The sequence below is a fragment of the Anser anser genome, assembly GCF_964211835.1.
Source record: "Anser anser genome assembly, chromosome: 15".
NCBI lineage: Eukaryota > Metazoa > Chordata > Aves > Anseriformes > Anatidae > Anser > Anser anser.
In genome coordinates this window covers 6,320,747-6,347,803 of record NC_139736.1, presented here as the reverse complement: position 1 = coordinate 6,347,803, position 27,057 = coordinate 6,320,747, and the positions used below count along the sequence as shown (strand labels likewise).

The following is a 27,057-nucleotide window of genomic DNA, read 5'->3' as shown; positions in this document are numbered from 1 at the left end:
GCTTTTTTTAAAGAAAGCTTTCTAAGGGCAAAAAGCAGTTACCCCAGTATAAATCAAACTACTGGCATCCTCCTGAGATGTAGGAGCAAGACAAGATGAATTAACAGCACAAAAAGACGTGATCTTGTGCTATAAATCTTCATGAGGGTGAGTTGCACCTGAATAGTTGCAATCTGGCTGTATGCAGACTGTCTGAACTCAAAGTAATAATGTGAGCACATAGTTTTGTGGGATTTTTTGTTTAGTTTTTTGTCATTGGTTGGTTGGTTGGTTTTTTAATGGAAAAGGAGCTAAGACTTGCTTTAAGTCACTACACATTCTCTACCTGATGCTTAAGCTCTTAACATGTTAAACATGTTTAACATTCTTTTATGCAGTTTTACTTAGAAATTAGTTTAAACTCCATCAGAGAGATTTTTTGAATCTGCAAACAAAAGATATTGCCACTACTTTTTCTAAATAAACAATCAGCTGTCTAACATAACACCTGTTCCATCAACTCAAACCACAATCCCACCTAGCCTTATATCCTACCCATAGCAGTGGTTTAGGGAAAGAGCATAAAGAACATTTCAAGCAAAGTGATCCTTCTAGCATGTAATATTCAGTAATTTCAGGAGTTTCCAAAAGAGATGCTTTATCAAAGCCCCTGAGTTTAGCAGCTAACAACGGACATTCCCTCCATTGAAAAATTTAATCTATTGGGACCATAATTTTGGTCTCAACAACTTCCTATGACAATGTGCTGTGCAAATCCAATGCACCTGAAAGCATATTTTTTCCATGCATGTTTGGGGTTTTCTGTTTTTAAAAACTGCTGGACATCAGTTTCAATGGACTATAGCCTGTCCTGCTCAAGAAATAGGGAACTTCTGCTTTCACCTTCTTCACCCTCCACCTTTCCCTTAATCTCCTGTGTTTAGGAAAGTTTGCTAAATGGGTGTTTTTTCTTGTTTCTGTTCCAAGACTGAAACAGTCGCCTCTCCTAACAATTCTTGTGGCTGACTGCAGCAGTCCCGGAGGTCTGACTTCAGCACACACAGAATGACCTGAGCTGATTTTAATCTAGCTCTCTTAGGTACTGCTATCGGAGAAGTGGCAGTAGCACAGGCTGCCGCAGCCTCCTCAGAACTGCAGTTACACAGCACCCAGTGCTCCCGCTGTTTCTTTGCTATCAGCATCTTGGGTAGCTCAGGTATGTTCACACATGCTTTAGCAACATTTCTGACCAGAGCAGACACCACCCAACTGCTTTGCAAGCTTTAAAAGATACAGAAATATTTTTCTTATTAATCTTTATCACACTGCTTAGTTAATGCATATTTTAGATAGTTTTTCTTCTGTAGGATTTTCCTTCCAACCCATAACCTCTCCCCAGCTTATCTTAAAGGAATGAGTTATACTTAGCATAATCACCTACAAGAATTAAATTCACTGTTTTGGTCAGGTTCTGGTGTAAGTTCTGAAAAAAACGTAAATACTGGGCAAGACTACTGTTGCAGAATAAAAGTCTGATGTTCAAATACCTTTGGTCCTGAAACTCTTTATTATACATTAAAAACTGTACTTTACTAACTGTGAATGAATTTTCAGTTTAGAGACCTAGTTTATGGCAAACCCGTAGTAAACTTTCACTTTATTTTTCTGCTCAACTTGTCTGTGTACGATATTGTCTAATACCACAAGGTGGAGCTACCCAAACAACCTCATTTTGCTCCATTTAATTGTAGAGGTGGGGGCCAGGGTTCTTCCAAACTCTCTTTTTTGGACGGTACCTTAAGACACACAGCATCAGCCTGGGTCCATAAAACCACTACCAAATCACAGCAACCCATGGCATTAAGTACCACGTGCAACACGGTACTTCTCTTCTTGCATGTGCACAGGGCAACAGAAGGCACCAAGAGAGCACTCAGATCTAGCAGGTATCAGCAACTACTTGCTCTGCTGGCAAAGCCATTGCACTAAAATATAGTGCATGCAAAATGGCTTCATCAAAATACTTGGTAATATATACCTATTACCAATACCTAAACATATACTGCAGGTTCCTCCTGTTTCCCCCTCTTTTGTGCCATTTTTTTTCACTAGTTCTACTTCTTACTATAACTTTTTTCTGTTGAAATAAAGTCTAGCTTAGCCTGGGAAGACAACTTCACCTTTGATCACATAATCATGGCACTAACCAGTCAGACACTAATGAAAGTTTTGCGGTCTCAAGGATAGCTGAAAATAGAAGTCTCTGCCTCCAATTTCTTAGTAATTAATTTTTTTATAGAATGTAAGAAGTAGAGATAAAAGATGGGTTCCCTGCTGTTTGTTTTTTTTTTTTCCCCCCTGATATGCCTTGTTTAGTTCTCAAGTGAACAGGACGTAATTACAGCTGTTAAAATAACACCAAAATTTCTTAGCTAACATCTATTCCCCCACTCCAAAAAAAGTCAGTATCACTAAGGGAAGGTTTTCCTCACTTCATCCACCAACAAGAAGTTCTATACAGCCATAAGAAAATTTACAACAACTTATTCAAAAGAAAACATTACATAATTTTTTAAATCTCAGTTATCTAAACCATTTTCAACTCTTTTTTTTTTTGTGCTCAGTGGAATGTTAAAGATTTGTACAAAGTAACTGTTAACATGATCAGAGCAGATGTCATTTTGAAGTTTGTAGGTCACAGCATATAAAAATGACTTGAGAACTACAATTCCAGAATACAGAAACTTAGGCTGACTCCCAGCATTACTTTCATCTTAAAGCAAGCAGGCCCTGACAGTATTAAGTGAACAGAAAAATATCTATTAAAATTTTTCCACAATTATTTTCAAAGTTATACTTCTTTAAAAGTATTGTACTTGATACAATAAACTGCAACCTTAAAAGGTAACAAATTTCTTTCTAACCTTGGCGTTTCTCCAATTGAAAATGATGTCTGCAGAATCAAACATCAAACTTTAATCTTTAACACTTTATTCTTAAAGTATTTACTCATGTTCTCACTTTACAGCTCTCTCAGGCTGCATCTACACTGTGAAATACAGAAGTGGCCCAACCGTGGGCCTGAACACTAGCCCAGGACAGTCCGTACCTCTTAACCATTAGCTCATTCCCTGGCTCTGTTCTCAACTGCTCTGACCAACTCCTGCCAAAACAAACCTGCTCTTAGACGTGTTAGACCGAAGAATGATATTTGGGGCCAGTGTCTTGGGGTCAGGGGTTAGTCCCTGGCACTTCTCCATCTAGCAGTACGGATGCAGGCCATGGACCTAACTGATGTCATTAGAAGAATAATAAAAAGCATTTATGAACCAGTCTGATCTTGCATATGATAATAAATTTTGCTTTTCTGACTTTATTTTATGGGATGTGGTAAGAACTAGCAAAATGAAATTAACATTTTTTTGTACTCACCTATGAAGTAGCTCCAGTACACTGATGTGGATCAAGCTCTACACACTTTCCATGAGCTCCTTTTTTAATTACTGGGAAAATATCCCACACTTCATCTCTAAACTGCCCACATGAGTTTCTGACAGATATACTGCTATTCTGCTGCTCTCTTCAGTGGAACATATTGTCTATTTTAATTAGACTATCTATTTTAACATGACTGGAAAATAACCCCAGAATACCACACTGTAGTGGAAAGAAACATTCCTTTGTTTTAGAAAATTATGCTTAAACTCAAAGATTTTCACTCCTCTCCCCACACAGGAGCAAAATAAAAGTACACACACTGAGTTAATAGCAAATATGCCATATCACATACAGCTCATTCCCACAAAAAAATCTGTAATAGACAATTGCTAAACTCACAATTCAATTAAGACTCTTCAGAGTAACTACATATGACAAGTATCTTCAAAAAACAGGATAAAACTTATTCAAATGATTTCTTTACCAAGTCAATCAAAACGTGGATATCCCCCACATTTACATAATTAGGCCTTGATTCTGCAACTAACCTACGAAAACTCATTGTTTTCTCGCTAAAAAAGGGCTTTGCTTGTCACTGCTGCACAGGAACACTGGATGAACTGGATGATGCTAGAAACATAATTAAACTTGTTCATATCCAACACCAGGCAATTAGAAACCATGGCTCCCTTAGACCAACTCTGTGCAGAAAGAAGAAAAATACTGTAGAAGACCCTTTGAATTTACAGCTCAAGAAGGGACAGCTCCTCTTCCTGACCACAGACTTCCTTCCACAATATTATGTAACCAACCAAATCAAAATACTATCCTTCAGCAGAAAACCCTTCACAGTGCAATTCATCTCAAGAAAGTCCTCAAGAGATGGTTGAGCAAGGAAGTCAAACTGCTGTGGGAAGAAGAATTACACTGCTGGAAACCTCCAGAAGCATCCTAAAGGCTTTAGACTCAGAAGGCTTAGCTCACAGGCTGCAAGATTGCTTGCTTCCATACTAAGCATGACAATCACTGAATTTGATGTCTTGGGACTGGCTGTTTCTGAATCATCTCTCATGATATGCAATAATATAATCAATATCCTAGTACAGAATTCTAGTGTCTGATGTTCTTTGGGAAATAATAGAGGATTACATAAAAGAACATAGTTTCTCAAGGGTAGGAACTGACAACCTCTCTGAATTTGCCTGTAATGTGTTAAGATCAATAAAGCAAAACTCCTGCAGAAAAACAACTCAAGTAATCCCAATAATTATGAAGAATATTCTAAAATACCACAGCAAATTTTAACATATTTTGCAACAGTGGTACTTATCCTTCTAGGCAGGAAGTTCAGAATGGAATACATTAAAATGGAAAACAACTCATAACACAATAAAGGAAATTCAATGGATTTAATTCTCTTGAAATGGGGTCTTGGCTGTCAGAAGTTTAGCATATGCAGAACAAAAAAAAAACCACCTTTTTTTTTAAATAATGAGCAATACAACACAAAATATTTTGTACTTCCTATCCCTTCCTGATGTTCCCAGCATTCTTACTAGGTTTCCAGTAGAGTAAAATGTTTGCATTTTTTTTAAAGCTACACAAATCTGGCATATATCCACCCATACAAAGATTTACCTGAAAAGCAGATAAACAATGAGAAATGTATACAATACTTGTATCACCAGTAATAGATCAGCACTATGTTTTATTCACTAGTTAATTGTTCTTGCTCTGTCCTTACAAAATTCTGTACTTTGAAGGAAAAAAACATACATAAAACTTGTATCTTAAGCCTACAAACCTTATATACTTCCATAAAAAAAAAGGAACAAATAATCAATAGTCCTCTTAAAATTAAGTATATGAAGAAAGTTTCTGATAGACTGAGGACTTGTATACCTAAGAGTTTGCAGCCCTGTCCTCTCATTATTTCTGGAGCAATCCCATCCCCAGAGAAAAGCTGTGCTTACACAACATGCTCTTCCTGCAAAAGATACCAGTACATTTCAGTAAGGATCTGCCTGAGAATGTTTTAAAGTATGTTTGCCCCTCTGCACTGCTCTTGAAGACAGACATAGTATATGAAGTCTCTCTGAATGTATCTCTTGATGGAGGATCCTGGGATATGCAATACAGACCAGAAAGAATAATAAAATTAAGTAATCAGACTTTAATGGTTTTAAGAACTTGTTGGTTCCCTGATTTTGTTCAGTTTCAGGGGCAAGGGAAAACCACATCACCTGACACCAGAATGACCAGGGAACAGCAGCACTTTCTGCTCTTGTAGGCAAGTTCTTCCTATAGATCAAAGTTCAGCATGCCATGTATCGTAACACAAAGCATGGTTCTAGGTTTTTGGGTCATTTTAACAAGTTCTGTCTGACAAGAAATTATAATCTTGGCATTACACATCATTTTATATACTATCCAATATTCTGGTAGACATCAGCAAACACAGGGTTGAGGGGTTTTCCTAAAACCTCTCTTTTTAAGAGTAGCTTGCTAATTAAGATTTTAAAGGAAAAATGTACTAAAATATATGAAAAATTTTAAACAATATTTTCAGCTCAAAACCAGAAAATTATAAGTCACCTGAAAACCACTGACCTTTTCTAATTTTTCAAAGTGTTCTCTGAGGAACTTCATGGGTCGATCTGGTTTTGCTATGCAAAGATTTACAATGCATTCTTTTAAAATCTGTTGGATGTTGTGCTTCTGAACGTAGAGTTCGCATCCCTTCAGGCTCTCGTCTTCTTCCACATTGCAGGAAGAAGCAGCAGCCATCTTCAGGCTTGTAAACAGTAAACAGACCTAGGTTAAGAAAATGGTGCAAGAAAGAGAGAAAAGACAATTCTCAAATCCTTTGTCAGAGTAACGTGGATCAGTGAGGATATTCTAGCACTGCCTGTCGCCTATTCACAAGCTGACAATTCAAAACACTTTAACGTTCTGGAAATGCTGAACCGTGTCATCTTTGTAAAACCAACACACCGGGAACTACAAGAAGAGCATTTTAACTCCCGGACGCCCGCCAACCCTTGGAAATAACGGTGCAGCTAATCATTCAAGGCCGTGAGCCCCAAAACCACTTATCAAACGGCGGCTTAAAGCCTCGCATTTCTGCTCCCCTGCAGCCTCCCCCTCCCAGAAACCCAGATTTGTGTCCCGGGAGGATTTTGGCCTCAGGTAGACCTCGCACCTCGCCCTCTCCCTTCGGGTTTCCAAGCCGGGGCAGCCCAGCAGAGGCGACACGGGGGGACAGGGGCAGAGGCGACACCGGCCCCTGGGCATCCCCCGGGCAGAGCCGGGGCCCACAGCAGGACCCCACGGAGCCTTCACCCGGCCGGGGAAGGGCCTCGAGGGGCCTCCGTGAGGCTGCTGGGCCCGGGGAGGCTGCGGAGAGGCCGCCGGAGCCTGAAGCTTGAGGACAGCGAGTAAATACCTGCCTTGTGGGGCCGGCACGGCAGCGGCGGCGGCTTTCTCCTGCCCTCCCGGAGGAAGGGGCTCCCCCGCCGGTATCCGCAGCGCAGCCTCTTCCTCCTCCTCCTCCTCTTCCTCCGGGGCCGCGGGGCTCCCCCTGCCCTCCCGCACACAAAGGCTCGAGCACGGCCGCCGCTCAGCCGCAGGAAGCCCCGCCGCTGTCACTCACCGCAGGCTCGGCCTCCCCGCCGCCTCCGCCGCACCGGCGGGAGGGCGGCACGACCGCGGAGCCGGGGGTGTCCCCGGTCTGGGTGTCCCCCCTCCCGGGGGTGTCCCCCCTCCGGGTGTCCCCTTCCCGGGGGTGTCGGTGCGGATCCTGGCTCCCTGCCCCCGGCTCGGCTCCCGGACCCAGTCGTGCTCTGGGGGTGTAGAAGGCACCCTCGAGGGACCCCAAAATGCTCCCCGACAGGCTAGGAGCAGCGTCGTGACAGAACAAATTCAGCACAAGGGTATTTTAAAGGCTTGATTTGAAGTAGTTCTGTAGTTTATTGCATCCTAAATTAAGCGCGATTGCTCAAGGAACAAGATCCCGATGAACGCATTTTGTTAGATGGGTTGGCTGGCCAAGCAGGGTCATCCAAAGAGCACATAAAGTGTTGTGTAAAGTGCACAAATGCCTCATGAATATGATGTAAGTGCACACAAATGCCATATGAATATAATATGGGTACACATAATATCCACCGAGTTTAAAAAATATATAACGGTGTTATAGAAACCCATGACTTTGCTAACAAGGCAGTTCTGATCCTCTCAGGGAAAAAAAATGAAGGGGAAAGTGATGCAAATTGAATCATTAAGGTTGGGAAAGCCCTCCAAGATCATCTGGTCCAACCATTACCCTTACTACCACAGTCACCCACTGAACCATGTCCCTAAGCACCACGTCCAGCCTTTCTTTGAACACCCCCAAGGACTGCAATGCCACCACCTCCCTGAGCAACCCATCCCAATGCGTGACTGCTCTTTCTGAGAAGAAATGTCTCCTCATTTCCAACCTGAACCTCCCATGGTGCAACTTGAGGCCATTCCCTCTAGTCCTACCACTAGTTATCTGTGAGAAGAGGCTGACCTCCAGCTCCCCACACCCTCCTTCCAGGTAATTGCAGAGAGCAATGAGGTCTCCCCTGAGCCTCCTCTTCTCTAGACTAAGCAACCCCAGTTCCCTCAGCCGCTCCTCATAGGACTTGTAAAAACTTCCAAAGAAAAAAAAAATGAAAAGAAAAGAAAAAAAAAAGCCACCACGGCTGATCCCCAGAAGGCTCCCCGCTACACAGGGGCGCAGCGCCGCGGGCCTGGCCGCTTTTCTTTGCTCTGCTACTGCCCTCAGCCTCAGCACCATCTTTACCACCACCACCCCACGGCTCTGTGAGAAGCCGAGGCGGCTGCCTGCCTGCCTGCCTGCCTGCCTGGCTGGCTGGCTGCCTGGCTGCCCGCCCCCCCTCCCTCCCAGCTGCGCCCACGGGCCCGGGACACCCCTCAGAGCAGCGAGGCCGCACCGAGCAGCGACCGCCACCCCGCGCCCAGGCCCCCCCTTCACAACGCCGGCCCGGCGCGGCCGTAAAGCGCGCGGCCGTAAAGCGCTCCGCCCGCCGTCGTAACGCGGCCCTAGCAACGCGGCCGCGCTTCCTTAGCGACGGCGGAGCATGGCGGCGGGGGCGGCCGAGGTGGGGCAGGCCCTGAGCCGGGCCCTGAGCTCCTTGCAGGGCCCTGACTGCGGCCGGGCGGCGCGGCTGCGGGCCCTGGAAGCCATCCGGGCCGAGGTGCAGGAGCGGCCGCTCCCGGCAGCCGTGGTGCAGGAGGTTTTCGGGGCGCAGCTGGTGCGGCCCCTGACGCGCTGCCTGGCCGGGGACGCGGCGGAGCGGTGCCGGGAGCTCGCCCTGCAGCTCCTCCGCCACGGACTCAGCCACGGAGATCGGCCCGGGGAGGCGCTGCCCGTGCTCCTGCCGGCCTTGGCCCAGCGTCTCTGCCCGCCGCAGGGCTTTGAGCCCTGCGAGGAGCTGCGCCTCGGCCTGCTGCAGCTCCTGGGCCTCCTGCTGCAGCGCTGCGGGGCCGCCGTGGCCCCCTACCTCTCCGACGTGGTCCGCATCCTCCAGGCCACGCTCCTGGACCACTACGCCGAGGTCAGGCGTGAGAGCTGCAGGTGTGCCGTGGCCTGCGCCCAGGCTGTGCCAGGTGGGGCCCGGGAATGGGCGAAGCAGGGGCCGTGGGCTGATGGGGGCTGCGGCGCCCAGGAGGGGCAGGGGGTAAGGTAGGGGGCAGTAGGAGGTTGTGGGGATGCTGCCAGGAGGGGGTGAGCAGTTACACACCCCTTCAGCACTCTGTAAGCCACCCCCTCACAGGAGCACTCTGTAAGCCTTGGGGGATCCAGTGGAGAAGAATCATGTGAGGGATGGATGCTGAGTAGCTACAGCATGTGGGTGATAGTGTTTGTGTGGGGGAAGTGCCTGTGGGCTGCTGTTCAGCGCTGCTGTAGTGCAAACATTAATCAGCTTGTTTGTAGTGGTACAGAAATCATCTTGCTCAAGATCTGTCACCCACCTTGAAAAAGGCTTGCCTGAAGGTTCTCTCTCTCCTTCTCTCTCTCCCCTAACAGAGCACTTCCATATGCAGTCAGAATCTCTGATAAACCCATTAATGCAAACAATTTCACACCAGCACTACAGAGTCCGCGTCGATGTAATTCAGGCTACCGGAGCAGTGATACAGTTTGGAAATGGAAAGTCAGTGGATGATGTTCTGTCTCACCTGGCCCAGCGATTATTTGATGAGATTCCCAAGGTGTGGTTTTCCTTCCTTTTTTTTTTTTCTGGATTTATTTCAAATCTGATTTTTCTTGTGTGTTGCCCCCCTCAATTTTCAGCTTCCATTCATTCAGATGAGGTATGTAAATATGTTGCATACAAGCTTGATCAATTGTAAACTATCCAAAAGCAAGGTGGATGACCTGTTCAGCTGCTGTCTAATTCTGCAGGCTGTTGAAGTTTATACATACCTTCTTATTTTAAAGGGTGTCTTCAATTCTGTCTAAATTCTTTTGACATTTAAAGAATTTCCTTTCATAAGATGCAGTTGCAACAGTCATTTTGAAATGTGCTACATAACCATAACTAAAATATTTTATTTTTGGAGTGGGTGCATTCCAATTATTTAGCTTAGGCTTCCTTTACAGTAAATGAAGAAAATTGTCGTCTGGAGACATGCTGGACAGGTTCAAATTCCAGAGAAATTTACATTTCTCACATTCCCAGAGAAATACTAACCACAACAATTTAGGGTGTTCTGCTTTAGGTCTGTATCGTGTCTTCTTAGAGATGTGTTTTTGTGCAGCACATGGTCTAAGACTACCTAAGCCGGAGAGAGGACACAAGAGGGAGCTTGGTATCTTGCAACTTATGTAAGATGCTTGCTGCAAGCGAGGAAATCCTGGATTCTTGTTATTTGTCCTGAGACTATTCAAGCGCTTGTTACCAAGTCTTAGATACCAAAAGCAATTTTTTTCCAGTGTTTACCTGAGTTAATTTAAATAATCTTTTTTTTTTCCCCTTTTTAATCTATTAGGTTCGACAAGCTGTAACAACTGTCATTGGAGAATGGCTGTTGCATCTACGAGACAGATACTCATATTTTCACAAGCTGATTCCTCTGTTACTTGGAAGCTTTACTGATGAAATTCCTGAAAATATGTAAGCAGAGCCCTTCTGTTTTTTCTCTTTTTTCTTTTTTTCCCCTCTGCTCCCCTAAATAGGTGGCTTATGTGGAAGTTTTTCTTATTCACGGATGCATTGCTTGGAGAAAAAAAATGTTTTGTTTTTAAACCCATTCGTGTTAACATTATCTCTGGTAACTTTTGTTTGAATGCTATGTTCAAGTAAGTATGAGAGATGAAGACAGTGAGGGAGACAGAACTATCTTTGGAAGAGATGACCTCTATTCACTGAGTACATAAACCTAATATGCCTGTTTAAATGATAGGAATGCTTCCCATCCTTCCAGCTGAATTCAAGAAGTTGTATTTTCCAGAAGTTTCATTTTAGAATGTTTTCCTTTCGGGGGCACGATGGTATTTTTTATTTTATTTTATGCCTAGGACACTGGCTTGGACTTATTGGGAAAAGATAGGTTTGCAATGGGAGAAAGAGAATGAAGAAGATCTGAAGGATAAGATGGATTTCAGTGTTTCACCATCTCATTATCCCAAAGGAGGTGAGTGTTGCACAGAAAGTTTTTGTTTGGTTGGTTTGGTTTTTTACTTCTTGAATAATCTTGAATCCCTGTATGCTGGAACTGCAGCGCAGGATGTGAAATACTCATTACAAGATGTAATATTTGTTAATGTATAAGGGTAGCATAGACTGACTAATGTTCAGTGGCAAAAGTGATCTTCAGAGAAAGAGGTGGTGGGGGTGGACAGGCTTAGCACTGTTCTAAAAATAACTCTCATAAGTACTTGTATTTAAAAGGGGAAAAAAGGTTTATGACTTGAGAGAAGTTGTACTCTCTTGCTGGGAAGAAATGATGAATGGAATTTAGTTTCATTTCCAGTCACATGTAGAGTTAGTTACATACCACATATGCAACTGAAAAAGAGATAAAGGAATGATGTAGAAGCAGCAGAAAGTTCTGTATTAGCCAGGTGGAGAATGGGCACACAGATGGCAGGAAAGCAGAATGAAAGAACCTTTGAAATGAGTCCTTGAATAATAAGTCATACCATTAAATATACAGAATTTTCATGGAAGAAAAATTTGCAATGAAATGATTTTAAACTTCTCTGTAAGACACTAGGATGCTAACTTCAATCTACCAGCATACATGAAGAGTATGGGAAAAGAAAGAATAATTTCCTTTATTATACACACACAAAAAAAACCCAACAAGATACGCAGCACAGGTAGATAACTTTTTACTACCATATGATTTATAGGTAGCATTAAAAGTGATACATTTGCAGTAGCATGAAGCATGTGTCCCGTCTCAGGTTCATAAAGTTAATGTTTAAAAATATGCATATGGGTGTTGGTGAGAGAGAGGATTTAAGTGGGTCATTTATTGATTTCTGTACTCATATTTAACAGAACAAAAACTCTTTTGGTGTGAAAGAACAGGTTCATGCTTGACTTGTGCCTCCCTGACAATCACATCACAGAATCCCCAGCAGCAAAATCCTTTCTATGACAGTCGGTTCCGGAGTCCTTTCTCATTTGAAATTACTCTTCTTTTTCTTTTCTCTTCTTTTAAAGTTGTTTTACTCAGTAATGCTTGAATGAAAGGGGAGGCACTTTATAATGGTGACTGGTTTGACAGAACTCTTAAGCTTTGAAGAGTCAAGTTGATCTGTTATCCTTTCTTATATTTTTCCCTATTTGATGTGTAATAGTACCTTAGGGGTTTGGAAATGGTGACAAATGCTTTTACTTCCACAAGTGATGGCAGAAACCTTTTTTTTTTTGTCAGGTAATTTTTTAATGTGTATAAACTGGTGAAGTTGAGTGTCAGAGCTCCAACTACTAATTTTGTTATGACACAGTGAAGGTCATTGAAGTGCTTAGCCCTTCTGATGGCATTATAGCAGATATATAGCCAGTGTTCTAATACTCGAAGGTAACTAAAGCTGTGGTGAAAAATACCACAGTTTACCTGCACTCAGATAAGCAGAGGCAAGGATGAGGGAGATGAGTGAAAGAAAAAGCTTTATGTGCTAGTCCTTCAAAGAGTTGCTACCGTTTTACTGCTAATACCTTATTCAGTTATCTCTGTGTGGGGCTTTGCTTGTTTATTGGTGTGTATGTACCCTGTTTTTAAAAAGGGGCATCTATCAATTACTTCATACATTAAATTCATATGTACTTTCTGAAATCTTCTTAGCACAGTAAATACGCTTCACAAAGTTGGGCAACATTCCAGCCCTGCATTTCACTGACTTGCTTGGTAGGATTATGCAGCAAATGCTTGACTGTGATATGTGTGTGTTATGTGTTTATATGTCACACTTTACGTGACAAGAGAGAAGAAAAATGAGAGGAAAGGATGATTGGCTACCTAATCTTACAGACATAAAGCTTTGGCAAGGAAACTATTATACCTTAGTTTCAAGTAATAATTTGTGGTGTCTTGCCACAGTTCGTGTATGGATGAATTGTTAGTATGTGTTCTTCCCCCCATGTCCCTTCCATACGCGTGTATTTTGTATAGTATGATAATGATGTATTTGAACACTTTGTTGCTGTCTCTTTTGACTTACAGCCAAATATTCAGCATTCTGGAATGTGTTTTCCACTGAGCTTATAGTACATTTTACTTAGCCATTTTTGTCCAACTCTCAAGCTAATGAACCTGACATAGGAGCCTCCCTGTGCTTTCATCTTGTGATGACAGATACTGCAGGTCAGAGGAGGAGCAGAATTAGACCTCATACCTGGTGTCATCTGAGCAACTGAATAGCTTTCCATTGAGCAGCAGTAGTCATTGCCTAAGGGTACAGGTGCAGACAGTTTGTAGCGGGGAAGTCTTTGACAGGAGTAGCTACAGGGATAAATGCCTGCATTTGAACATCTGAAATGAAGGAACTGCTGATAAAGAATAGTCGGATCCTTCAAATAAAATTCTGCCTCAGGTTGAATAGGATGTCCATCAGTATTTGCTGTCTCGAGTTGATTTCTTTATTTGACCTTTTGTTATTCATTGTCAGTTTTCATAATCCAAAATGTTATCCTCCATTGACAAAAGAGGTAGCAATTCATATCCTGACATTTGTATTTTATTTTATTTTTTTCTGCTGTAGATATTTTGTAGGCATTTCTGAAAGCTTATTTTATTCATACAATTTACTGTAGCCCATTTCGTTTTTAGCATTTGTAGTTATATGGGCCAATGCAGGAAAATATCCTGAGCCTGCAGAGACCCTTAGTAGTCAGATTTTCATGTGTTGGGGTGAAGGGAGGTGTTTTGTTTTGTTTTAATATATAGTGTGTTTGTTTTTGTTGTTTTGTTTATAATTCTTAGTTTCCTACTGTATTTTTTTTAATTTCCTTTTTCAGTGCCATTTTCTTGGGTTTTTATTCACACATCCAATACTGCAGACTTGTTATTTGGCTAGTAACTTCCCTGTCTACTTCTAATTTGCCTGTCGCTTCTTTAGCTTTTTCCTTTAGAGGACACAATTGATACTGTATGTTTTAATACAGTTCGTGTCCTTTGTACTATTTCTGACTTCTGCTTTTTTTCCCCCTCCAAATTATATTTAACTCAATGATACCACAGAATTTGCACAGAAGAATCTTACTTCTGTTTTATCTGTTTGTTTGTGGGCTTCATTCTAATTCTTCTAATGACATTGGTGCTGCTATAACATTTAGAAGGAAATGATGAGGCCACAATTTCCAAAGTGGGTAGTGTTCCATACTCATGTAAATTCTCTTCCCTCTCCCTTTCTGCAAACATTTTATAGGATATAGTTTAAACAAGTTTGCAGTAATAAATATATGCATTTTCAGAGTTGAGTGGAGTTTGAATTTTGCAATATCTATTAAAGAAATACAGCTTACAGATGTGAAATCCTCAGCAGCATTTGGAATATTTTGTTCCGTACTGAGCCTTTTATCTTGAAGCCCTTAGACTTTTCTAAGGCTTAGCATGCATTAGCTTTTCCTTTGATATTTCTTCCATTGTGTTCTTGATTATATGTTTGTTTTGTTTTGTTTTACTCTCTAGTGACACGACCAGGACTAGGTTGTCGGGAACTTGTGTCAAGAAACCTCTCCAAAATTCTTCCAGGCCTCTGTCATGATATAACAGACTGGGTTGAAAACACAAGAATAAAAGCATCCCAGCTTCTGTATACATTATTGCTACATGCAGAGGATCACATAACACAACACATGGATCTGCTGCTTAGAACTCTGTACCAAGCATGCTTGGATGAAGAAAGTGAGGTAGTTAGGAATGTAAGTACACTCTGTCTAAATATCTGCTGTATGGTAAATGAAGACCCTAATTTTTATGGTCCTGAGTGTGTCTTGTGAAGGATGGTCTTACCCTAGGTCACTGGAAATTTCCCATGACTGCAGGATCAGGTTTTAATAGTATTTTATGTCAAAAATATGTGAAAATTATACTTACTATGTTAAAGTCATTCTTCAATTGTTGGTATGAAGACCAATAATAAAGTTATTTAAATACTGTTTAGTTTATATGCCAACCCCATGAAGCATTAATAACGATCTACTTAAAAATCATAAGCAGAAGATTAAGAGTCTAAAAGGCTTGGGGCAACAAATTCCATTTAAAAACATGTGCAGGTCATGCCCTTTCAAGTTAATTTGACTTATCTTCCCCTACCGTATAATCCAACCATAATTCCAACCAGATATTGAGGTATGTTTTTTCTATGTGATATCCATATTCACTTCTGGGTACTTGAGATAATACTTGTAAAATATCTTTTTTTTTTCATTATTTTTGCAAGGAATAGATAGTGTCCTTTTTCTCTAACAGTTTATCAGACAGTTGATGCTCTCAACACTTGGTTCAATAATAATCAATAAAATGTATGTCATTAAAAACACTAGATACATTTATCAGAGGAGGAACAGGTGATAAAAACTTTCTTTACAATTTTTAGAAAAAATCTGTTCATATCTTTACACAAGCAAAACAGCATATATATAACAAAAATGTACGTTGATTTTAAGGTGCAGATTTTATTGTTTTGGGAAATTGGAAGAATGTGTTCAGCTTACTATATGCAAGTAATCCAATCAATGTCAAAAAAGTTGATTTCCTAAATCAAGCTTTTGTTTTGGTTTCTGCTATCATTTGAGCCATATGCAGGCTGAGAAATTCATTCCTGAAATGGTATTTTTTCTTCAAGTTGTTGTTTTTTTTCTTGCAGTTTCTTCGTGTTCTCTTTATACTCTTTCTCAATACCAGTTTTTGTCTGCCTCCCTTGATTTTTTCTAAGTTGTTCCTCTCCTTTCCCTAGCTTCTGCTCTCTTATCCCCTTTTACCTATTCCACCCATTTCATCTCTGTTTTCAGAATCAGCATCTGATCTTTAACGTTGCCTTACAGTAAAATTGAGCTTGTAAGCTTAGCCAGTCACACGGTGATCAATATTTCAGAGAGAAATAAACCTGTAATAGTCAGAAGTCATCTTGTTGATTTCCTAATGCCTGTACACCTCTTTTTGAATCAATGCCGCAGGACAGATGTAGGAGATAGAGTTAGTTCTTCAAAGTTCCCTTCTGCTAATATAAAATAGATAGGAAAAATAATTTGAAGAATAAACCCATATGGCCCTGCTGTTCCATCTAGTGCTTAGTGCTGTAAATATAGCATCAAAAGTATGTGTTCCAGCAGCACCTAGTCTTCCCTTTACTTTTATGACCATACTTGTCTCTTTCTTGGAATTCCACCACTAATCTCTTCACAGGTGCTTTCAAAAGTTTTAATCCTAATTAGGAGGATTAAATTAATTTTACTCTTCCCTATGCCAAAATTTCAGCAACTTGGTTCATGAATGCTTTTTTGCTCCTCTGTGATGCTGCTTCACAGGATACTATGATTATCTCCTTCGTCCTTTGTCACAGAAGAACCTATTTCAGAACAACTGCCAAGCTGGGAAATGTGCATGTCTTTCTCTAACCAAATAATACCAAATAAGATATATAAGAATTACCTAGCTGCTCTCTATAAAGGGGTTAGGAGGAAATGTTCCTGTTGCACAGGTAATGGTGCAGTAGTTGACTGTATCTTTATTCATGCACCTGATTGTAAATGTTAGGCACCAGTCAGAGAGTAAATTCTGGTGTGATGGTATTTAACGTGGAATACAGCATACCAATGTGTCTGCAAGGCAGAGACGGGATCAAAGAGCATGAATATAATGGGGAAAAGATAGTAATTTAAGCCTTTTTAGTTCAGAGATTGAAAGCAGCGAGCAGGTCCTCTATGGCAGCGCTTCCACAGTAAGCCAGATCAGCAATGTCCATGTCAAAATATTGTACAATGACAAAAAATTCCTCTTTTGTGTTTTTATTGTTGCTTTTAATAAATGGGTAGTGGGGGCATTGAGAGCATGCCTCAGAACAGCATTTGGAGGAAAAAAATGAAACCAGTAAATCTGCAACATCTGGTTATTCTAAGCTAGAGACTTTATTACACTGAAAGTTGTACACTTCATTTCTGTACATTACTTTCTCATGGAAGTTTGTCTGTTGCTGAGAAGAGTGCTTGCATGCCTTATTATGTGCTTACTGAACACATGTCAAGAAAATTTCTTCATGCATATAGCCATTACTGAGTGAGTGGAAAAGGCCTACAAGGCATTTCAAATAGCAGCTGGAATCATAAAAAGAAAAATCCCATGATACGTTGAATGGTCTTGTGTTTTCAGAAAAATCCTCTCGATATTCTTGTTCTTTTTTTTCAGTGTGTGAAAGCAGCAGAATTGATTGGAACATTTGTCAACCCTAAGGTATCTTTGAAATTAATCACATCAGCCTTTAAGAAAACACCTAAGCCGTCTTGTATAATGGTTCTAACTGCAGTGATTCGAGGTAGCCCAAAAGAAATCTTACAGCCTCATTTGACTGATCTTGGCAACATGCTGTCACAAGCTGGAGTTTGTCAACGATCTGAAGAGGTAAGAGTGATTGGAAAATACACAACAGTCCCAAGTTTTAGACTGGTGGTTCTCCAACTTTGTATTTGTTCTCCTTAAGTGCTCCCTTTCCTCTCCCTCCCTCGCACACCCACCCTATCCTATCATAGGTTGTAGTTGTAGGCATGTGTCTGAGACAAAGGCAGGAGCTTCCATGTCCTCCCTGAGTTGCCTTGTATTCTTTTCCTAGTTGTAGTCACCTAGTCAAATACACTATTCCCAAAAACTTGCTGGTAATCTATCCTTTCAGCAGATGTGGATTCAAGTTTGAGAATTGTAGTAAAATGCTTCAGGCGGTAGCAGGAAAAGGCATGACAAAGAGAGAAGAAGCTGGTTAGTATGTACTGTACTAATAGCACACTCCCTTGGCTGATCCAGGTTCAGAATTTAACTGATGTTTTCAAATGCCTTGTGTTCACAGTCCAAACAAGATAATATATTTTGATCATCATCAGTAAAAATGACTGACAACTTTTCACAGTCCATAGTGATTGACGTGTCAGGCTTTCCAAGAAAGATTCTGTTTTAATGTCATTTCTTGTTTTTATTTTGTATGAATTTTTGTATTGTTTTCCATTTTAAAAGAAAGATACTAGTACAATTACAGGTAAATTTAGGAGCATGTCTTGTGTTCTGTCTGTTCAGCTTGGTTGCTTCTCATTAAGTTAGAATTTAGCAGGAAGGCCTATCTAAATTAGAAATTTATTCCTGAGTGTACCCTTAACTAATGGCTGAGCCTGAAGACCATTTTCATTTTGGCATTTGAAAAATATTCGTCAGTTGCTATATAAGGAGGTGAGAGCTCTCTTCAGTGTGCAATGGAGATTGTAAGCTTCCAAGATTATTTTTTATTATCTTACTCTTTTTTTTCTTCTCTTTTTTTTTTTCTTTTCATCACTTGCCCAGACCTACAAATAGATCTGTTAGACATTCACAACAAGAATCCTTAAAATCTCCCCCAGAGATGAAATCCCAGCTTCAGTGGAAGCAAAAGTTTGTTAGACCTCTGTTCTTAAGATGACCAAAAAAGGGCCACTGTGATGCCTTCAGAAAATTCTGACTTTGTGTCAGATTCAAACTTCCCTTTAAAAAAAGTTATTCATGTGTATAGATTGAATCTGGCATAATTGTCTTTTAGAGCCAATGTAAGATACACATTTGAAGTTCTTCCCTCATTAGGTTTCTTCCCTAATGGAATATATACTAGTGATGCAGAGAATTAACCTTAATCTCTGTGAAGCCTGTGATGATTAGGAACTCATATAACTGGAAGCACTATAACTTGGTTGTTCAAATAACAATTCCCTGAAGTATATCTGCAAAATTGCTATGTGGTCTTAAGCTCACCATTTCCATTTGGCATTATATACAGTAGACACATTCATCTGCAGCTGAAGCATTTGGTGGAATTGTGGAATTGTTCTAGCCTTTGGTCTTGGAAAACAATCTTTCTCTATTTTAGAGAGTAAATGCTGCATAGACACTGTTTAGCTAAGGATTGACCATGTCCATGAGATTAATAACATTTATAACTAACCTATTCCTAGACTTGATTTATTTTTTGGAAGTAAATTTATAACAATGGCCCCTTCTGTTAGTTAAATGTAGTCTGACAGCTTCATGGATTATCAGATGCACTTTATCATAGAAGTTACTGCAAACTGACTGACAGGAATATTGACTTCCATTGATATTAGTTGGATCAAGATAACAGGCATTATATTGCAACAAACGAGATAAATTGGCAAAGATAAAAGCAGACACTCAGGTTTTCTTGTTTTATGTATTTAACTATTAATGTTCCATTCAAACTAGTAAGGAATTATATGGAATTATATTTGAAAAAGTTGTAATAAATATGTTATTAATTAACAAATTACACTTCAGAATGAGAAAGTACTATCAGAAAGCATTCTGAAATACTGTGATGTTTTATTCACAATCGAGCAATTGTGTGATTAAGAGCAGGACCATTTATTTTGTTAACGGGACAAGGGAAGAAGATTATATTGAGTTCTACACAAAGTAGAATGTAGGTCATCAAATGAACTAACACAAAATGATCAATATATTACCAATTCAGAAGATTATACAGCACTCATGTTTTATTATTGTCACTTCCCTTATCTCTCCCTTAAAATGAATATTATATTTTCTAACAAACATAATAAACTTACTTCTTTATTAAAAAAATAGGTCTTTTATATGGAACAATTGCTTTGTTGTGTAGAAGGATTAATTGAAGTGTGCCAGGAAGACTGCAAAGAAATTTGTTTGCAACTCTTGAAAGTTTTGGTGACAGTAATGGCAACACCAAATTCTCAGCACCTTAAAGAAAAGGTAAGCAATTAACTGGTTTAGTATTTTGTTGTGCTTCTGTTTTTCCTTATTGGTAAAGCACTTTGTATAAACAGAGCCATGATTTTTAGTCTTGTTGTTAAGCATTAAACCACAGAAATCCTTAACTGTGAGCACATTCACAAATATTGGTAGAGTCTGAAATGAATTGCTGTTGTATCGACCTTGACACTGACTCTGCCCCTTTGTCTGTCTCCTCATCTTTTTCCATGGCTGAAATTGCTTTGGATTTAGTCTGTTTAAAACAGGTACAAGCAATGTATCCAAAAGAATAAAACATTAAAATCTGAAAGCTAAGAAGTATCATCGTTCTAGTTTTGTTTGAAGATTACTTATTTTCATATGTATGTGCATGAGTGTATAGCAATCGGTGTTTCAAAAATTGTGCAGAAATACAATAGCTAAATATTTAGATATGCATATAACTTCAACTTCATCGGATTCACTCTGTTAGAATGAAATAAGCATGAGGGAATACTTGGATTATGAAAATAAAAGTTCTTCAAATGCCTATCTCTATGGCACTGTTCTGGTAGTTAGTTAATATTTAGAAGTCACTGTGAAGGCTGAAAGATCTATGGATGTTATCATTTGCCAGTCAAAATATTGGTATTTCTGCTTTGCTAGCAACAGATCAGACAGTTCATATTTGTTAAGTGCTATAACTATTTCCAGACAACAGCTTCAAGATCTTATTTAGTGTTGAATTTTGCATATCCACAGAGTTGTAATGAAGATTAGCAGTGATGGAGACTACATCTTATAGGGTATTTCTTTTATAGATCTGGAAGATGGTAGTGCTAGGGGTTAGTATGGGAATAAATCTGTGGTCAAAATCTAGGGCAACACTGGTGCCTGACGAGCAGAATATGTTAGCTCCCACATAAGCAGAAATCTGCTTAATAGCTGAGTTTGGCTGACATAACAGAAAAACATATTACTCTCATAAGAAACTTGGGAGTTGGCCTTATTGTTGTATCTTGTAAGGCTTGTTCACTGAAGGGTTGGCTGTATCAGTGGGGAGTAATAGCTTATGGTTAGTCCAAAGTTGTGCACCTCTTACTGTACATACTACATGTGATTAACAACAAAATTAAGTTTGGAGTTGGGGTTACAGTTTGGGAGAGCAGAGCCCGGAGAGCTACGTTTCTTCATAACTTTGGGTGAAGGCCCACAGAATTAAAATATGTGCCGATTCTGAGAGGGGCCCTAGAGTCCTGTTTTATTTTGTGGTCAGTATGGGTCCGCAGGCTGTTGTTAAAACAAGATATTTTGTGTGTTTAGATTAGGTTTCAGAATAGAAGGCTTGAAGTACGTTAAGGGAGCATGGGAAGCTCACAGTTGGTGAGGGCTGCAATTGGCCTAGGACAATGCTTTACTTAAGCGAATGTTATAGTTAAGGTAATGGTTTAGGAAAGGAGGTATTAAAGAGTTTGTACTTATCACTGGGTACTGCAAAGCTTTGGGCATGCTGATTGAACTGTTGCTGCTTAATTTTTTAGGTGAATAGAAGTCACTGGATTATTGTTAACATTAGGTTATATACACAAGCACACAAGTGGCCAGGAAAAAATTTGGTAGCACACCAAAAAAGGGAAGAGAACTAAAGATGGTTCTGAATAAGTTTGTTTTCATATCCAGAAACAATATTTCACTGCATAGTCTCCTAATGTATTAACAGGTGGCTTGATGACAATCAAGAGAACCATTACACTGGATAATTTTCATTTTAGTGTCTGATATTATGCAGGGGTGAGAGGGGCAGGAATCTTTCTTCTAAAGGTACTATCTTAATAAACTATTATGTCTTGAATGACAAAAATCCCAATGTCAGAGTTTACAAATGGGATGCCTGTAAAGGGAAATGCAGTCTTTAGAGAGAATTTGACTTCAAGATGAAGATAACTTTGAAGAGGGAGACTAAGTTGTGCAAAAAGTTGATGTAGTGAAAGGAGATCACCTGAAAATGTTGTGGCTGTCAGATGGGTAATATTTGTTAAAACTTACAGTACAGAACTCTGAAGCTGGTCTCAAATCTCCTTTTTTGACAATTAAAGAACAATTCACCTACAGATCAAGAGTGCTACTGTCCATAAAAAAAAAAGTGATAATTTTTTTTATGTTTAGGCACACATCAGACTCATTTTACAGTGTTTGACCTTTTTACCTCCAACCAGAACTAAAAGTTTAAATCTTGTTGCAGGAACGCTTTAAAATCAAGGACATTTCTAGATGCCCTGATAATAGATGAGCATTTTGGCTAAACATTATCTCGCCCTCTTAGTTCTCTCTTCCTCTTACTTCCCCGAGCCAAATATCAAATATATCACCAAGCCATCCTCATGCAGTATAATCGTGACCTATGCGAGTTGTCTTTTTTCAAATGTGCTCCTTAAACGTGATGGCTATTCTACTTCCTTTCTCTTGCTCCCAGGCATGATATTCCAAAGGCCTGTGTATCATCAGTATTTATGGTCCCATAGCTGACAGGCTGCCTCCAAGGAGACATACATATAGAAAACTAATCTGAAGGAAGTAAAATGGAACAAGCTTGAAACAAGTATTGAACAGACTTTGCAGGACAGAGAGGTACAGCACAAAGATCTGTCTCATGAACAGCCAATGTGGGAGTGAGATTTGTTTTTTGGCCTTTTTTGTTTGTTTGTTTTGTTTTGTTTTAAAGAGAAAATCTGTCCAAATAAACCTCAGACAGATTGATCTGGTATGTTTTCCAGTATCTTGTCTATTTAGCCCTAAAATGGTCCATAAAGTCAGCAATGTCCATTTAAAATCTGACGGATTCATAATCCTACAAAGAAAGCAGTTTCACGGAGGTAAATCCATATATTTTCATATATGGAAAAGTTAATCTCCAAAGATTATTAAAGGTTTAGGATGTTCCTGCAGTTACAGATGATTTTTAAAGTTGACAGTACTTTGGATGAGAATCTTTTTTCTCATTAGCCTTTCTTTCAGCTAGACAGAATCTGGCAAAGAGATTACATAAGTACAGTATATAAATCTGTTACAAAGACAAACACAGCTTGGTGTTTGTTTTTTTTTGTTTGTTTGTTTATTCGTTTTTTTCCCAGTTACTGGGTATTCTGAAACTTCAACTTGCAGAAGGCAAGAAGTCCGTGTTAAAATACTCCAAGAACGTGTAGAACAAATGGATTACATCTAGCCTTATTAATATAAATTTGTTGTTCAGAAGAGAAGCCTGCATTCAGAATCAAAAGATTTTGAACATAAGAATAAATTATTCCAAAATTCGCATTATAGAACTTCAATTCAGACTTCAATATAAGGAGACAGAAGATCACAGAGATATGAGGCCACAATTGAAGTGATCTGATTGTGAGTGTTGCAGTCTTCTACTTGCTTGATTGGCCCTTTTGCTCTGTGTTCATCAGTGTTTCTGGTTGCTTGGGGCTAAGGAAAAAGATCAGGACCACCAACTGAGCAATGAGGTTTTGTGATGAGGAGTGTGATTTACAGCCCCGAATAGACTGAGCTGTATCAGATGTTAGTCAGGCATGTATTGAGCTGCTCAGTGGTATACCTGGTGACCTAAAGGTAAGGCTTTGTTTCATTGCCACTGTCTTGTGCTATTTTCCTTCTTCTTTGGGCACATATTGATTATAAGCATGAAAATAATGCATCATTAAACTTGCTAGCTTCAAGTACAGGAAAGAAAGTCACCCTTGCTATTTTTTTTTTAAACTATGAGACCCTTCTGAATGAGAAGACTCATCAATCTGTTGGCCTATTTAATTTGATCTCTCCTACTTTTTTGCAGTCATGCAGTCATACTTAATAGTATGTTTTAAATCACCTCGAAATGAAGCATTGTTTTGTATCTGTTTTGTATTTTTTTCAATAAAAGAAAGGTATTGCAGATGGGGGGGTCGTTGATGGAGAACGGTTTCTGTCTTGCCATGTTGTCGTGTATCTTCCAATTTATTTACAGAAAAGGAGTATTTTCCTACAAGTTATTCTGCATTGTCTTGACTGTCTGGCAGAATGCTTCCATGTTTCAGCTAACTTGTGCGATTGAGTTCAATTTAAAAGTATTAAAAATATGACTACAGTTTGTAGTTGTACTGAACCACTTAAAGACAAATGGTGTCACTCATAGTGCTCCGCTACTTCTTTCCCTTCTAGAACAGGAGATCATACTGACAACATAGGTTATTTCTCAGTGGGGGTTCTGACTGTTCCTTGCTCCTTATTCTCGACTCACTGTCCACTGAAATCACTAATACTATAGATACTACTTTCAGCGTGCTCATAGAGAATTTTTTTAGAGCATTTTGCCTAATTCAAATTTTTTAAAGGAAAGAAAAAAAATAAAACAGGCCCTGGAGAGAGGGAGTACTTTGTCCTCTCCAAACAGTAGCAGCAATAATTTTTGGAAGCTGCCACAGCCTCCTAGATGTGAGTTTGGGAAATTGTCTTTATGAACATGTTTTAAAGCATTGTTAAATTAGGAGAAAATCACAACATCTTTAAAACTAATAAGAACTGGTTTATATTTAGTTAATTTCTGGATAGGTTTTCAAATGGATTCGATTCTTTTATTTTGCTACTACATTGTTGTGTTCTTTATGATTTTGTTTTGAAATCAGGACAAATATTTGTCTTAAAATCAGAGTTAAAGGATTTATTATAGGCAGACACCATACATCGGTCCTGATTGTCCAAATTGAAACTATGGAAATCTTCTTCTTCCTTCCCTTCTCATAGTATAAACAGAGAGTTTTTAAAGTTTTGCCTTTTTAAAAATATATATATATATCTTTCCAGTTAAGATGAAGTGTCTCATCTCTATTTTTAACAGGCAGAAGAAACAGTGTGCTCATTAGCCGAAGTGCAGCAATTGGATAGTTTTCTTTGTCTCTACAAGCAGCATATAATTCAGCTTTTGGAATGGGTTTCAGTATCACATGATTCTTGGACCTGCTATTCTCCAGAAATATTACAGTTAGATGTCATCGCAAATCATTCAGGTATGACTTATTTAGTAGTTTGAAGGCTCATCCAGTTAAAAAAAAATAATGAAGTAATAATCTTGGTAGCCTGCAGACACATTGTGTTTTATAATGAATAGTGTAATATTCAGAAGCTTCACAAGTATAATGAAAACCGAAGTGAAGACATTCAAGCAGCTCAAATTCCAAAAGACTCCTTGGCTGTAAGGAGCCTACCAAAAGCACTTAAGTAGCAGTATACTTTTGGGTAAATGAAACAGGTAAGGATAATGGGGAGGTGAAAAGTTACGAGAAGGCAGATAAAAAGTTAAAAAAAACTTATGGTATCCAAAAGTGTATCTGTTTTTTTCCATCTATTCCTTTACCTTATAAAAGATGCTTCTCTGTACAAGCCTTTTCCTCACATATGTTCTCCAATGCACCACTTACACAGGGTTTAGTGAAACACTCTAGCATACATTTCAGCTAACTTCAGATCTCCACAGTGAACATACCTCTGACACAGCTGTCCTGATTACGTTTGCAGGCAAGGGAGGCAGTGACAGGCAGTTTTTTGTCCTGGGCACCTGTTTTAAGATGTTTTATCCTGTTTATTTGCTTTTTCCTTTCTGTTGGTTAAAGCAGGAATGTATGCAGTGACTTTGGCTACCAGTATCCATATTGCAAACAGATAAACATGGACAGATATGTTTTAAGGAACTGTTATCTTCTGCATTTAATACTTGAACCTCAAAAATAATAAAAAAAAAGGCCTCATCAAACCTATATGAAACACCCACTCACTGGTTTGTGCATCAACCAGTATAAGTACTTTTTTTTGGTTTTTCATCTTTAGAAAGAACAAAACGTTTTTTCAGTGCAAGATCTGAGAAGCCAACTTTTCTGTAGATTTGCATTCCTCATCCTGTGACTGAGGAACTTCTAGACAGTTGTCTCTGTTTTCCTTAATGGCAAATAAATCATAAAACGTCTGGGCAAACATTTTGGCTTGCATCCCACGCTGGTTATATGCTATTGTCTGTGTTTTCTGTCTGACACAGCATCTCCTGGAGCTATTCTGTTTGTTTGTTTGTTTTTCTTTCTTTTCATTCCCACACATAATGTTATTTTTGATCAATGTAATCAGGTTTACTTATTTTAAATTTTCATTTTTTACTGTTTTTCAGGAATGTATGCTTACAATGAAATTAGCAATGTAGATTATTTTGTTTATTTTCCATCTGTTGAGTTGCTGTTATCAGTTTGATATAATAAGTGTCATAAAAATTTCTCAGAACTCACATGAAGCAATGTATCTTGAATAAATGTTAAGAAAATAGAGACCTACTTGTTGGCATGGAGATACAGCAAACTGCAGCTTAACATTCACCCTGTGTTGCTTAAGTCTAGACACTGAAGTTTGGTTGATTTTTTAATTTATTTTTTTAATTTTAAACATTAAATTTCCAGATGTAATTAAATGCTGTTGAACTTGTTTTGGATTATTGAATGCTTCAATCTGTGCATTTCACATGTGAGGAATGTTCTTGTCATCAGAAATGCCAAAGTGTTGTGTCTCTTTCTGGGAGGGTTTTCTTAGTGACTGGAGTTGAATGGAATGTGCATCACAAGAAAGTAAAGCTGAAGAAGTTCCTAGGGGAAAGCATTTTATAGCAAACAGAGCAGAAGGAGCATTCTACAGTAAGCAGCTTGCAGAATAATGCATGTGTATGGTCTACACATACTCCTCTTTAAAACCATGTAGTTATTAATCAGTATCAAGGAGAATGGTAGAAACTTCTTCCTCTTTTGACAAAATCATTTCTTCAGATGTTGGGATAACAAGTTGGGCTTTGTTTGTTTATTGTTTAGTGGTAAAAACAGAATTCATCATAGGATGTGAAAATGTTAACAGACTAGGGAATGAGTTTGGAAAATATTTTTATTTCAAATAGTACCTTCTAAGAAATCACCATATTTTAGATTTCCTTGTAAAATGCAAATAATCATCATGGAGGAATAAAACAACTGCAATAATTTTATTATCCAAGTTTTGAGGCCGACCCTTTCAAACATGCCGTTTCATGTGCCTCTGGGAGTCATGAACACTTTTCCTTGAATGCTGCATGTGGAAAAACTTGAAAGAAGAAAGAAGCCAACCAATTCT

The 27,057-nt window shown here is 39.3% G+C and overlaps 2 protein-coding genes across 7 annotated transcripts in view; one reads left to right on the top strand and one right to left on the bottom strand.

Annotated features, from left to right (window-relative positions):
* PRKAR1B (protein kinase cAMP-dependent type I regulatory subunit beta) overlaps positions 1 to 8,308 on the bottom strand; it is a 101,568-nt gene extending 93,260 nt beyond the window's left edge. The window contains exons 1-2 of one of the 5 annotated variants that reach the window (XM_083799483.1): positions 6,863 to 8,308; positions 6,028 to 6,211 (exon numbers count right to left, since the gene is read on the bottom strand). In XM_083799483.1, coding sequence (XP_083655609.1) covers positions 6,028 to 6,204 — 177 coding nt within the window. In that variant the 5' untranslated portion in view covers positions 6,205 to 6,211; positions 6,863 to 8,308. Of the gene's footprint in view, positions 1 to 6,027; positions 6,232 to 6,619; positions 6,739 to 6,862 lie in introns of those variants that run through there. The other 4 variants (XM_083799484.1, XM_083799481.1, XM_083799480.1 and 1 more) reach the window with 4 other exon arrangements.
* A 197-nt stretch (positions 8,309 to 8,505) lies between these two features.
* Positions 8,506 to 27,057, top strand: part of DNAAF5 (dynein axonemal assembly factor 5) — a 28,626-nt gene continuing 10,074 nt past the window's right edge. Inside the window, exons 1-9 of one of the 2 annotated variants that reach the window (XM_083799471.1) lie at positions 8,506 to 8,702; positions 8,922 to 9,075; positions 9,497 to 9,681; positions 10,462 to 10,586; positions 10,991 to 11,106; positions 14,614 to 14,846; positions 17,332 to 17,544; positions 19,759 to 19,902; positions 24,761 to 24,929. In XM_083799471.1, coding sequence (XP_083655597.1) covers positions 8,547 to 8,702; positions 8,922 to 9,075; positions 9,497 to 9,681; positions 10,462 to 10,586; positions 10,991 to 11,106; positions 14,614 to 14,846; positions 17,332 to 17,544; positions 19,759 to 19,902; positions 24,761 to 24,929 — 1,495 coding nt within the window. In that variant the 5' untranslated portion in view covers positions 8,506 to 8,546. Of the gene's footprint in view, positions 9,076 to 9,496; positions 9,682 to 10,461; positions 10,587 to 10,990; positions 11,107 to 14,613; positions 14,847 to 17,331; positions 17,545 to 19,758; positions 19,903 to 24,760; positions 24,930 to 27,057 lie in introns of both variants that reach the window. The other variant, XM_083799470.1, reaches the window with a different exon arrangement.